This window comes from Falco biarmicus, chromosome 1, assembly GCF_023638135.1.
Source record: "Falco biarmicus isolate bFalBia1 chromosome 1, bFalBia1.pri, whole genome shotgun sequence".
In the NCBI taxonomy this organism is placed as follows: Eukaryota; Metazoa; Chordata; class Aves; order Falconiformes; family Falconidae; genus Falco; species Falco biarmicus.
Genome location: NC_079288.1, coordinates 99,266,255 through 99,281,084, shown reverse-complemented (window position 1 = coordinate 99,281,084; position 14,830 = coordinate 99,266,255). Strand labels below are relative to the sequence as shown.

Here is a 14,830-nt window from a genome sequence, read left to right as displayed (position 1 = left end):
GTGTTAAACTGGTGAGAAATAAATTCAGAATACTGAGTGACGTTCTCACAGAGCTGAATAAGGGTTGTTTTGGAGCCTTTACAGGAGTAATTTCATGATTTTTTTTTTTAGTTCCTATTTTTTCCACTTTGTTTGTTTGTAAAAGTTTATGGTACCTGTATGGTGCCTGTAATAATGTCTTTCAGAGCTATTAATGCATGTGGATCTTTTTTTTTTTTTTGTTCATTTCAAATGCACGCTGTAGAGATGCAAATTCCCAATTCACTTCTTTATTTTGATATCTTATATGTCTGAAATATAACACTCGAATACATTAGATGATTTAGTGTTATCAATGGTGAAAGCAGAAAATTAGTAAAACCTGTGTTTTACAGGTTTGATTTTTCTGAAGTCTGTGTTTTTTGTTGGGGAGGAGGGGAAGGGTGCCTGTCAATTACTCATTTAACTACTGGGAAAAAATATCAGACATAATGGTCAAATTCTCTGCAGAGACATGAAATTACCATGTAATAAGGTGGTCATTGCCAGTAATTCTAGAATGTTTACTGAACTGTCTGCCCTGTCATCTTGTGCCTACTAGATGCTTATATATTTCTTAGAGCAGCTGGATTTTAGAGTAGTACTCTTTTTGAGTTGAGTGGTTTCTGCTGTAATTTCAGAAAAACTCATTAATTAATTAAATAAATATGCATTTAATAATAGAATTTTTTATGGAATTGATTTCTGTAATTGTGTTAGCTACTTCTGGTATTATGGGTTTGGACCAACATTTTGAAAGAAAAAAACCCCAAGGTTAGTTATGTTCATCTGTCTTTGTGTATACAAACATGAAAGGGACTGATGTTTTATGATGTGTGTGGTGAGATCTTTAAAACTCAAGGATGATCAAGTATGAAGATACCCTAAAGAATAGCTGCCTTATTGACTGTGACCATTGTTTTGAAAAAACGCCTATGTGTTTCAGTTTGTTTCCTAGTAATGGAGTTTAAGGATCAAATCTTGTCCCTTTGGTTGAACTTTTGAGGTCCGAAATAGTAAGATTTTTTGTTTAGTAGTTTGGTGTGTGCAGGAAAACTGGGAATTCTTCACATAAATAACAAGTTTCCCCTCCAGTTTCATTAGTTCACGTTATCCTTCCCATATAAGACTTGTGGCAGCAACACCTTATGGGGCTTGGTTGATGGGCTTTTTTTTTTTTGTTGTTGTTGTTGCCACTTTTATTTCTAGGTTCAGATCACACTTCATGATTCCTACTACTTCTCAATGTTTATGGTCTTTGAAAATGCATGGGAGCTATACTGGAGGTGAAAGAATTTGCATCTAAATTACACAAACTTGTTGCCAATAACTTTCTAATTCAGACAGACTTCTTATTTTCCCTCTGTGATAAGGCCCTGTGTGCTGCTGTAGTCAAACAAGATGTGCTAGAAACTCTGATGTTGCTGTTTAGTGGGGCTGATGCTATGTGTGCCACTGGAGACCCCGTTTACAGTACTCCATACTTACTAGCCAAGAAAGCTGGACAAAGACTGCAAATGGAATTCCTGTACCATAATAAGTTCTCAGGTAGGATACGTTATCTTTGTTTTCATCTTCTAATTTTTATTGAGCCAAGGGGAAGGAAGGAAGGAATTCAGAAGAAAAATTGGCATTAAGTTGAACAACAGTGGTGTAGTAGAGGGGGAGTTGTGATGTTCTTAATTGTATTTCAGCAGGCAGTGTATATAATTGTGTACAAGTTACTTTTTTTTTTTTTGCTCAGACATCAAGTTTAAGACTTAAAAAAAGCCAGTGGTAACCCACAGACCTCATACCCTTATTTATAACACGAAAGAAAAATGTCACCTGCTCTGCCAAAATTATCAGGCTTCTACCAGAAAAAAACGGCTATTAGCAGTTAACATGTATGTGAAGTATTTGTCTGGGGCTTTGCTTTTTCTTAAACATTATTTAAGTTGATATCTACCCCTACTGCGCACAGACCTACCTGTATTTTCACAAACCCTGCTCACAGAATAAAACCCATCTCTTGAACTTGTCATATGATCTATCCCAGCAAACTATCTGTTTTTCAGATCACAACTTCTGTTACAGCTTGTTGCAGTATGTGACTGTTACGAGGCTCTTGGGAACAGAAAACTCTTCTTAAAAATACATAAATAAATACATTTTTGAGTATAGATGTGCCTGAGCTTAAATTTTAAAAGGACTGCACAATATCTGAAGTAGTCTGAGTGTGAAAGTTCACACACAGACTTACACAGGAAAAAATTAGCCATGCTATACTGCAGCCAACATCGTGGACATACTCCTGGACCAACTTTCCATTGCCTCATGCCATTCTGCAAAGTAACACCACATAGGCTGAACAACAAAAGTTTTAGTGGGAAATGCAGGAATGATTTAGAGCTCCTAGAGCAAGCCTGGTGCCTTCAGTTCTGCCTTAGCATTGCTTGGTCACAAGTAACAGGCACTAGATCTATAGGATGTGGAGCTTAGCCACTGTGCAAACACACACCTATGGGTTTTTTGCTGCTGTGCTCTCAAGTGGTCCTACAACTATAGAAAGATTTGCTTGTCTGTCTCTGTCTCTTCTACTTTTAGCCTTCTAGCCAGGGCAGCATCACAATGTGCTGGTGCTAAATTTTGTTCTCTTCAGAGAAAGGGAGGTCATTGCAGGTTGACAGTGATTCTCCAAATCATTGTCTGTCTGCTGCCAAAGATGGTGGTAAACTTCTAGATCAGCCCTCAAGAGAAACAATTCCCTTCTGCTGAAGTATGTTATGTAAGGGATAAAAATAAAACCTTAGTACACCAGACAATGTTTTTTTTAGATTACATTGGCAAGCAGTGGTAGACAGTGCCAATGTTGTCACAAATATGAACCAAAGTTGTGTGTGTGTGTGATGGATATGTAAGTTTAATTATAAAAATAAATCAAACAGATGTATCTGTGTTGTAGTAAAGATATTGCAGAGAAACTACATAACTACAGATATGCGGTTAGAAAGATCAGTGGAGAAATGGTTATAACTAATATAACTGAAGTTCTGCGTGTTACTTAACCCTTTGTCTTTCAATAGATTTCCCAAACTACGATACTTGTTTTAAAAGTGAATTCTCTGAAGATTCTTCACATTCCATCTTTCTTTGTGAATTCCTATACAAAGTTTCTTCAAATACTGCTAAGCTTCTTACAGAGAAGAAGCTAAAAGAAGGTATTTCAATTGTACTTTATGCATTTGAATAATACGTGAATTGTATGGTTTGAATGAATTTGATTCTTTTTAACTTCTTGCATTACTTTTTAAAAGATAAGATGTCTTTGATAATGACATATCCTCTTTTGATTCGGTAGACCTCTTTCAGATAAAGTACTTGATTGTCTTCATCTCTTTATTCAGTGGTTGATGGAGAAAGAAAACTGAAATACAGAAAAATTACTCAGTTAAGAACAGTTATTGATAAATAAAAGAGTTTAAAATGCTTCTCACTGTAATTATATTTAGATGAATACTACTAACTGCCAAAAAGTATTTTCTATCTAAAATGCTAATATTCCAAAAATCATGTAGGAGTATCACTGACTTTTTAGTAAGAGTCCAAATGGTTAACAACTAGGATATTTCTCAAGCTAACAAATTTTAAAAAGTATTCAGAGTAGAAATGAACACTTCCAACAACTTTACCACAAATTGAGCTTTGTGGGATGAAAATAGTAGATATACATTGTCTTCTGTCATATTTTTATTTTGAGAGAGATATGTTATCATATAGTTTGCTTAGCTTTATTTTTTTCTTTTTTCTCCCCAGTTGTGTTCCTATATTTTTCTCCCATCTAAACAAACCACCGATGCAGATTTTTTAAATCTGGGATAATTTATGATTGAGTTTATTGCTCCTAAAATCTTCATATGGCATCCTGTGTTAGTATATACATAATTTTTGTATGATTATGTCCATAGTCTCATGGTGTATTCCTTTAAGATCCTTAGTGGACATTAAAGTATATTAAAGCACATAACTCCTATTTGAATGTGCTTTTGGAGAATCTGTATGTTAGTGTGGGTCCAAATTTTTGAGAGCATTGAGTCATTGAAAAAACTAATGCCTGATCACAGGCAATTCCCAGCAACTTGGCAGTTGTTATGTGACAGAGAACTGCAGCTGAACAGGACTTTCTTGAGGATTGTTCTGAAGCTGCACTGAGCTTATTCAGAAAAGGAAGGAGTAACTGCAAACCTCACTACTACTTGCTCTAAGCGCAGAACTTGTCTTCTGTGCTGTGGGTATCTGTATCTATCTTCAGAAAAAAACCTCCAATTTAAACAAAACACAAAAAGACCCCAATAAGAGAAACAGCAGATGCAAGGCAATACTACTGATCTCTTCTAACATAATGGTATGTTAGAAGTGCAGTATGTTTGTAAATACCTGTATAGATTGAAGATTTAGCTATAAATGCTCACAGAATGTCTTCTGTAGTACTTTTTGGGGAGATGCAGTGAGAGTGAGCATCATTAGTAGAATGCCTTAAAATATTGATGAAGAAAGCCCTCCGACAAGAAGAAGCTGAATTGTGGCTGTCTTCCATCATAAGTTTTTAGTGGACAGAAATGAGTGCTTTGAAACCTTGTGGTCTATTGCTTAGCATTGCACTGAATACCTAGAGGAATATGCAGTAAATGGAAAGGAACCAGATTTCCCTGAGCTCAGGTTTTGGCCTCTGAAATTGTGATAGTGTAGAGTGTAGATGTTCTGCTGTTTGGTTTTTAAGGGGTGTGGTTTTGTTTTGGTTTTGCATTAATATTGAATTACCCACGTGTCTGTCAAGACTCACGTTTCTGGGATGGGTGCTTTACAGATACATAAGAAGATAGGTTTCCCTGCCCATTTGGAGTTCAAGAAGACAAATGGGACAAGAAAGGAAGATGTAATAATACCATCCTTTCAACAACAATAAAAAAACCCTGCGATTCTAAATTAGAAACAGCTCTTGCCTGAGGGGTCTAATATATCTCTGCCATGCGTGAGAAGTATTATGACAAAAGGTTTTTTTGCTGTTTAGAACATAAAACACATAACTTTTTTCCCTTCCGTATTTTTTCCCTATATCAAGAACTGTTTCTACCTTTATAAAGTCTCATTAACATGAAGTAATAATGAATATGTGTATTGCAGATTGTTTGGAATAGGTGGTAATATTTTTTTTTTCTTCTTCTTATGGTCATTAGAAAATAATTTGATGGTTAGAGTTCTAACGTGTGGGAGATACAGTTTCAGTTCCATCCTCCACCTGTAAAGATACATATAAGAAGGTCACATTACCCAAAAAAGTGACCTAGCTGTTTAGTTCTAGAGAAGAGAAGTAAGCTTTCCTGTTGAAGCAGGTTCTGATTTGGCTGCAAACTAATTGAGTTCTTAGTCCAGAGAGGGAGCATCATTCTCTGACTGGGGATTACAGCACTTGTCTAAATTTTGGGCCCTGTCCCAAAGTACATTGGGCTTTTGATGTGCTGATTTCTTTTTTTTTTTTTTTAATGCTGTTTGTGGGAAGGGCTGAAAGCCAGAATCCTGTTAAGCTGTCTAACCATTACACTAGAGTTAAGTTCTTCCTCAGCGTTAGAGGCAGTTGTCAGCCTTGCCTATACTGCCAAGGCCTGAAAATTGAAGTGCTGTGTTTGTTGTCACAGAAGACTGTTATCCTTTTGTCAGCTGTGCTCTAATTGTAAAAGGACACTCAAGAAATCATTCAGTGCTGTGAGTTGAACTCAAATTTTGTAACAACCAGGTGGAACATTTTTCAGGTGGAATGGTTTTTCATTATGTCCATTTCAGATAATGCAGGAGAAAGTAAGCTAACTTTGTGTGGACTTCCCATTATAGCAGCACTAGTGGTTTCAGCAGGGGTGCATAACTTTTGAGGGAAGTTATTAATTAACAGCTGTTGATCAGCAGGAAGAGAACTCAAATGTTGGTGCTATTCTCATGTATTGGATCAAAAAGCAAAGATTAGAGGTTTAGTGGCTCAGGCTTGATTTTTTGCTTTTGTTTTTAGTGTAAAAGCTTTTATGGAGCCCTGTTAAAGGCCTTGACTTTCCAAAATCATCTTCAAGAATTGTAACAGTTTAATGAATATTGAAGCAGTCAGCTATTTTGTAGAATAGGCTTTGGGGGATGGGAGGGGGAAAGCTTGGGTACAAAAACTCCTAAACAGTTGCGGCCTCCAAGTTTAGTGCTTAACTCCTGCAAACATATACATTTTCAAACCCTGTATCTTAGGTTTATTTAACTATTTAGACAGAAAATAGAACTAGATAGCAAGTAACATGATACTAATAAATACTAATAAAGTAATGCCAAGATATTGATAAAACATGTATCAATCATATAGCCAGTAACAGAAAAACTAATTGGATGAAATATCAGATAACATACTAAGTATTGGCTAACTGCAACCGCAGTTTGGTTTTTTGTTTGATTTTGTATTTTTCCAGAGCTGTTTTACCAAACTCTCACAAACACTTCACTGGAATATTTGCGGCTATATAGGAAAATATAGGAATTTTTAAGACGGTAGAAATAGAGTATTTTCTCTTAGGACCTGCTTATCTGCAGTGGTGGGGATAGATGTACCTCAAATTACATTCTAAAAACTAGATGTAAGCTAGAATGAATGCATGAATATTTTGAGTAGCAAATAGTCATTAACAGGCGATGTCATGTTCTGTATTCATACTTTATGTTCCTAAGAGGGAGCAGACATTTGGTCTTACTTAAAAGTATTCTTTGCATATTTGCTCTGCAGATTTTTTTCCCTTCACCTTGTATTTTTTTTTTTTTTTGGCAAAGTATAGATGGCAATTACTAGATACTCCAGTATATCTGAATCAAAGTTACTTAAGTAGAGAATTCTTAACTAGGTAATTTACCCATGCTTAGCAACTGTAAATTGTAACATGTTGAAAGTACCCTTAAAAATTTAGCATCCTGTGAACTACAGTGTTGCTAAATGAATTTACCCTTGCCAAGTATGTATGTGAATAGCAACAAGAGAAATCACCAGTTCATTCTAATGTGAACATGCCATCCTGAAATGGTTATAGCTACATCCTGTCTACAAAGTGTCCATTTATGTTCCGCTGTATACAGGAATAAATCTGGTACAATTTCATTATTATCTGACACTTGGGCCAGCAGTAGGAAAGAATTGAGCTCAACCAGTAATATACCTGCGGAGGGTTGTTCTGTTAGTTTTTTGTTCTTCAGTTTGAAATCCTCTACTATTTTGGTAGTATATTTTAAAAAAATATAATAATAATGTTAAATAACACAACTTCTGGTAATATTTTTTTGTGTTTTCTAGTAGTCTGCAATGGATACAAGTTCTGGCATGTATGACATTGTTTTTTCTAGACTATTTGGAAGGCTTAAATTGTTTTTCTTGGTCTTGTGATGGTGGACACTCAAGCATTCCCAAACAATGCAAGACAGATTGACTTGGTTTTGGACACTAGTTCCAGTAACATGAAAGAAAGAGTAGCCCTTTCTTGTTACTGGATACCATGGTTCACTCACTCATTTTGCTAACAGCTCTTGTCAGAGTACATTGTTGTTGTAGCTTTCAGTGTTTCTAACTTTGTAGGGTGTTTTCTTTTTGCTTACTTAACTCTTTCCTGCTAAACATGTAACATGGTGGTGTGTGCTAGCTCTTCCCCAATTGAGTTACACAGCAAGTGAAGTAAAAGCCTTATACAATGCTAAAGTTAACTTATGAAAAGATTTAATATACTCATAAAGTAAAAATAAATGTGTTAAATATGAAATACTATTTTCTTAAATTACCATGTGCTAGAGTTTTGGTAGGTTAAGTAGTATCAGCACAGACATTGAATTCCTGGCCCACTGAAGTCAGTGAGACTGTGATTTCATCATAAATGTATTATTGTTACAACCAAGCTATTATCATTTGAGGCAAACTCTATGGGAAGAGGTAATTTTTATTATTATTATGCCAACTGACTTTTCTATTATTTCATTAATTGCAGATTGCAACAGAAGATGGTGCACTTTGGAAAGTGGCTTTCTGAGCTACTATGAAAATGACAAAACTACCACACCTAGCGGTATGATTGACATCAATGAAGTTATCTGTCTTGTAGTGCACAAGTCAGACCTCTTTTCAAACAGAGGGTAGGTTTCCAAATGAATATTTCAATAAATAAACTTGGCTATTTCAAAGATTTTTATTCTGCGCTTTTAGAGCTGTGAATTTGTTCCTGAATTTTGAATATGCAATTTAGTGGAAAAGAGCTGAATTATTTTATGTTGACATCAAGAAATAAGTGCCAAGTGGTATTTGGGGATTCTTTGATATATTTTTTTAATTTGTTTATAGTGATATAATGAAAATGTTAGGATAATTTAAAAGGGCAGCATAACTTAGATACATCTGTTTCTTATTAAAACGGTAATGCGTATTCTCAGTGCTTAAAATGTTACATGATGATAAACTGAACAATTAATACTTACATTTCTTTCTGGGATTGACCTCTGCCTCAAGCCAAAACTTCCTTTGTTTGCTCCTGATAATAATGCAGCAGATTGGAGTTCTCCACAATGCTTTCAGTTTTGGTCACAGATCTGTTGGTCTTTGAAATCCATTCTTTGTTCTGCAGCTCAGAACGACAGTGTAAGGGTTGAACATTGTGTTAGTTTGAAGATAACAACTTTTTTATGGTCTTGTTTGTCTTTTTTAACTCTCTTGAATCTCATTTGTACTTTAAAAAAAACAAATAGAGATTCACCTAAATCTGACTTGTGTACCAGTGATACTTGATTTCTTTAGGGCAACATTTTTGTTTAGACCATACTTTGGATCTGTCTAACAAATTCCATAACAATTCCCTTTAAAATTTCTTCGTGTGGGTGTAGGTAAAATAACAAGATCTTTCTACAGTATAATACTGTAATGCTTGTAGTTACAAAGCAAAAGTGTCTGCAAAGAAAACAGTCTGTACAATAAGATTCTGGAAAAGATAATGGGAAGAAAGGACTTTACAGGGCATTGAGAGAGGAGAAATCCTGAAACATGATGATGTCTCAACATACTATAAAATACAGTGGAGATAGCCTTTGCTATTCTGCAGTAGCATAGCTTTGTGGTATCCAGAAAAAAAAAAGAAAAATAGCACTTTCTTCTGTTATCGAATATAACCTATTGCTTTGCTACAGCTGCAAACAGTTCCACTTCAGGATAACACCAAAATTAAAAACATATTTGCTGAATAGTTCACTTTTAGGGATTGATTTATCTCCTGCTGTGCTTCACCTGCAATTGGGTGGTTTTATGAGAAACTTCCCTAAATCTGGTATTTCCTGTAGTGAAACAATCACTCCTTAAAATGTCTATTCCATTAGTCAGAATTAAGTATTTGCATATAATTTTCAAAATGGTTATTGAAAATGAGAGAACTGACTTATGTTCTGTTCTTCAGATTTAGACAAATCTCGTTCTCCAGCATTGAAAGTTAAAAACATACTCCATCTATTTGGATTCTAGGGAGAGATTACAGATGAAATCACACTTTAAATTATCATTCACTAATTTAGAAGTTAAAGACTGATCCTAAGTCCAAGAAGGTACTGACTTTCCAAATTCCACACCACTTTCAACTGATTTACTTTTTCTTCTATTATTATCGTTATTTGTCAGTTAAAAGTAGAAAAGCAGGGTCCATCTCTTTAAATAATGATACACTTTTTTCAAAGGAAAAAAACCAAGACCCTCCTCTCAAACTTTTAAGAAGTTCTTGAGCTACAGCAACTTGAAAGGGTAGTCATAAACATGACAGAATCAAACTCTTCTTGATAGTGGCAGGTGATACGTAGAGTGGCAGTGACCACATATTTCACCCTAGGAGGTTCAGGCTGGATGATAGGAAAAGCCTCTTCATTAAAGGGTGGTGGAGAACAGGAACAAGTGGCTGAGAGAAATAGTAGTCTCCATCCTTGAAGGTTTTCTAGGCTTTTCATTGCTGTTCTGATCTATAGTTAGTGATACTCTCACTTAGAGCAGGAGATTAAATCAAGTGACATCTAAAAGTCCCATTGAACCAACATTTCTATGATTTTGTGCTAACTTGTTTTCAACTTCCCATTCAATGAGTTGGTCTGCTTATATTAAAACTAAACTGAATGCTTTGTGTGAATCCAAAAAATATATTTGCTGAAATCACACAAACTTGAAAAAACCAAAAAAAATTTCCCTGTGATTTTTAATGAATATATGTAAACATTTTTTATTAATTTCAGAATTATTGAAAAAAACTATTATGCAGTAGCATCAAAACATGTATTACTGACCTGAAAAGTACTTTATGTTGTGTTATAAAATACTCTGTTATTAGTCGGGTTGTACTTGTAAGATTGGAGGAGAAATGCAGATGGATTCCATTCCATAGGTATGAAAAAATAAGAGAGGGAAATGGGACTCTTGTGCCTACTGTTATGAAGTCTAAATACAGCTGGCTTTTTCCTCATGCTTCCTTTAGGGACATCTTTACTTTTGAAATCTACTTAATGTCAGAACGTGTTTTTCTGTTTGGAGCTGAAACTGCATATTCACAAAGAAAATGGACTTGGGCAATAGCTAAGGTAATACTGATAATTATTTTTTCCAGTTAGGCCAGGAACCTTTGCACAAAGAATAAAGTGTCATTGTTAGCTTCAAATCCTCTGAGAAGCCATTCTTGATGAATACTGATCCATCCTGTTTGTAAAGGTTTCTTGTGCAGCAGGAAGAAATAACTTCTGTGATTTAATGTTTGAAACAAAATAATAAAATAAAATGGAAAGGAAATTGAAGCGACATTTTCATGCCAACTTTAAGAATATATTAAAGGTGCTCTAGTATAAAGACATATATGAATTTATTTCAGCTAAATTGTTTATGGTTGCAATTCTATTATTTTACTTGCTCAAACAGAATTTGCAAAACAGTACTGTAATTTATACGGTACCAATTGCTAGTAGTCACATTACTAATTAAATCAGTTGTATTTCAAAAAGCAAAAATGTGTGAATTGTAGAGTATGAATGGAAAAAATGTTATACTTTTTTGTATTTTAAATTTAGTTTATATGAGATCATGAATGATCAATCTGAAAGTCTTGTATTTTTTTTACTGTGGCTTTCATCCTTGAATCTTATAGATTTGCAATATCTTGATTTGTTTTTTTTTAGGGGAAGAGGGTTTTTTTTCTTCATCTGACTCACCCCATTTTCTTTGGTAGCATTTTGTTCCCCCTGTGGCTGAATGCTTATTAGAGAGAAACTGTGACCTGATAGGCCAGCTGTACTACAAAGATTGCCATAACCTGGATCAGTGGAGAAAAGGCTGGTTTGCTATAGAGAAGTCGAGCCTTTATTTTTGTCTTGAGATGGAGAATGCTGAAGAAGATTCCATATATTTAAGGAGGCTGCAAGAACTAAGTAAGAATTTTACTTAACATCTATCAGGAAATAACTCTACAGAATCAATTCACTTCTAAGGACATTTCTATTACATTTTACAGACATAAACATCAGGGAGCTCAGTAACTATTCTTTTGCATCAGCCAGATGCCTTCCTGACTCTCCTCTAAATATAGAGTTGGTAAAGTTCTGTATTGGATTGTTCTTTTCCTACTTATTGGCACACACTAGAAAGACACCACCCTTTCCAGCTTCATAATGAACGAAGAAAATTTTTGTTCCAGTTGCAGCAGTATCTTTTTTTACAAGAGTACTGAATTGAATAATGATATATAACCTTTTGGGATTATTGTCTCATATTTTTGACAGGGCAGAAATACTCACTGCAAAGTGTGTTCTTGAGATGATTGACAAGACCTAGTTTTAAAATACTCAAAAATGGAAAAATTATAATTCTCTTGGAAAACTATTTCACAGACTAATAGACTTTTCTTTTTCTCTGGTACTAAAAATATTCTTTGCTTAATAGTATGATGTGGAAATATAAGAATATTATACAAATGGCCTATGACCAATTTTATATCATTGTTTGTAGTTATGCTCTGAATCCTCTTTAAGCATTTCTGCTCTACTTTTTTTATATATTGAACAAACCACTATCTTATGTAGGAAAGTAATAAAAAATCTCAAATTATTTTTAAAGTAACACAGAGAAGCTAATTTAGCTGTTTATTGATGATCCTCTTTCTAAATGCTGTCAGGTTGTGGACTGTTTTACAGGAAATTGCCTAAATGCCATTGGGCTTTCTACTATTTGTTTACTTCAACCTTACATTTGCTGTAAATAACTCTGTAAAGGTTATTTAATCAGCAATATTTTTATGCATCTAGCTATCATTTAACTTATGAATACTTTTTGATCTTGATTCAGCATTAGAAGGTTAGGGAGTAGGAGAACTGTTTCTGTAATTGCTCTTACCATAATCATGTAAGCATTCAAAATTTGTGTGTATCTCAACTATAGAAATGAAACATACATCTAGCTTTTGGTTGCAAATTGGTTTTGCTTGGGTTTTGATTCTTAAATTTGATTATTTGTAAAATGAAGTTGTATTTCTTGAAAATATTATATAGCCATACTCTGATATCTTTTCTTTGATTTCTGGTTTCCCCAAAATAGATCTGATCCACTACTAAGCCTGAATCATATAACTGAAAGTTGCCGAATCTGAAAATGCCAAAAGATGGAAGTATAGTGACTTACCTGATATTTGACTCAGTAAATGTAAATGAGGCCAGGAGTATGTGTGATACAAAAACATTATACAACATGCATCAAAATGTGCCTATTAAGCTTCATTAATATTCAGGACTTTACTGTCTCTCGGAATTAATTGAGATAAGATGTGGATTATATGAGACCTAAGCTTTGAAAAAATAAGCTTTTCAGAATTTTGATTTAGTAAACAGGTCACATTATATTTACTGTTTTTAATATCGTGCACAGTATAGTCTTACAAGCGCTATTACTGAAAACTATCCAGATGTATTTTCTGTATTATATATAATGTAGGTGTTTTGCAGAGTGCTTTTTTAGCAGGAATAGCGTAAGGCAACATCAAGAAGGGTGGCAATGAAATCTGCAGTGTAACATATAACTTTTGTTACATTTTTGTAACTATCTGTAGCCATTAGGGTGCAAGTAAATTAATGGATTAAAAACCCCCGCTTACTTCTGAATCATTATGTCATTTAAAACTTCTAAATACAAGTTTAATTTTAGTATAATAAAACGCTGTAGCATTTTTTCACATTCAAAAGTACCTGTTTAACTTTTCTTTATATCATTCTGTATTCTTTTTCTTGTCAATGTTGAGTGTATTTTGTGGAATTTTGTTTCTTATTGTCAAGAGCATTCTTTATTTGAAATGTTTAAGAATTCCATGTTCCTTTTGCCACTGAAGATCATTTTGAAAAAAACATATCTGTATGTGCATACATGTATGTTTGTCTATATTACGTGTGTCTGTGTAGATCACAATGTGTGTATGTTTTGTTTTCAGCAATCAGTAGTGTGATGCAAAATGGAGAGAAAATAGACGTCTTGCTGCTCGTTGAAAAAGGAAGGTAAGGTTCCCATCTGAATAAAGCTTTGATCTGCTTTTACATTGATGTCTTAGAATTCTTGCTGATCAGTCATGGAGCTTTTTCACTTGCGCTTGCTATAGAGAGAGTAAATTTGGAGACTTTTTAAAGGAGGGAAAGTCTTTATGTATTAATTACATTTTATGTCTGCGTCAGGAAATGCTAACAAGTACTGCTTAATTAAAAGCAGTTTTCCCACTGAGAAAGTTATTCCCAGTCAGATTAGCCTGCCAATAATGCTTTCTTCAAAAGGACCTAACTTTTTTTATCCTGTAAAGAAAGAGTACCTCTTTGGAACATTTACCACTTGCTTCTCAATTTTTTTTTGTCACTCTTATGTCCAAGAATTCTGTCTCTCAGTCTGCATAGGTCAGGACTGAAACGATATGTATGAGTACTCTGGGTAGTTTTATTGTACTGTCTGATCTCGGTTAACAACATACCAGCTAGAATAAAAGCATATTTGTGAATCATATTTCAGACGTGACCTATATTTGCTTCCAGCTAAATAATGTTCTGCTGACATGATTGCCAAATATAGTGATATGGAAGGTTGAAACCTGAAGTGAGGTAGGGTATTTCTGCTTCATATATGGGCACAAATTTAAAAATGAAGGTTAAATTATTGAAAATAATTCTTACTTTGTAATAGGTTGTTGGTTAGTTTGTGGTTTTTTTAATTCAGTGTTAGATTATTAGATAAATGTCTGTGTAAGAAGTGGTGCAGTGTTTACACAATCTTCTAAACAGCCAATAATAGGTTAATAAAGGAATATTGGTTTTCTTTTTGTTGGGGAAACAAAAAAAACACCACACAGATACCTTTGACATCTATTCAGAGTTGGAGAAATTCATTGTAGCTTGTGTGTTCTGAATTTTAACTCCCCCTAAGATACTGTTTAATTTCCAGGCTTCAATAAGATGATGCAGATTAGAAACAAACATTTTTCCTGTTGTGGTGGGGTTTTTTTGGGTTGTTGTTTTTTTTTTTTCCTGAAGCAGCATACTGAAAGATTCAGCATTAAGTAAGCTGCTTATACCAACCAGGGAACCAGAGGTACCCTATTCAAGGTGCAGTCCAATAGATGGATAGAAACTTTGCATCTAATTTCATAGGTAGCAGTGCTGAGCAACACTTCTAGTTCCAAGTCAGCTTTTATTATTTCTTTCATTATAATATTTCTTTCAAGTGAGGGTAAGTTTTCCCTGA

General features: G+C 34.3%; 1 protein-coding gene across 3 annotated transcripts in view; it reads left to right on the top strand.

Annotated features, from left to right (window-relative positions):
• The window catches only part of ARAP2 (ArfGAP with RhoGAP domain, ankyrin repeat and PH domain 2), a 129,996-nt gene that overhangs the window by 61,341 nt on the left and 53,825 nt on the right, over positions 1–14,830 (top strand). For all 3 annotated transcript variants that reach the window (XR_008823869.1, XM_056351398.1, XM_056351408.1), the window contains exons 14-19: positions 1,392–1,566; positions 3,084–3,218; positions 8,049–8,193; positions 10,554–10,656; positions 11,295–11,493; positions 13,539–13,602. Coding sequence is in view for 2 of the 3 variants with exons in the window: in XM_056351398.1 (XP_056207373.1) it covers positions 1,392–1,566; positions 3,084–3,218; positions 8,049–8,193; positions 10,554–10,656; positions 11,295–11,493; positions 13,539–13,602 (821 nt within the window). In the remaining variant the exon portion in view is untranslated. The remainder of the gene's footprint in view (positions 1–1,391; positions 1,567–3,083; positions 3,219–8,048; positions 8,194–10,553; positions 10,657–11,294; positions 11,494–13,538; positions 13,603–14,830) is intronic.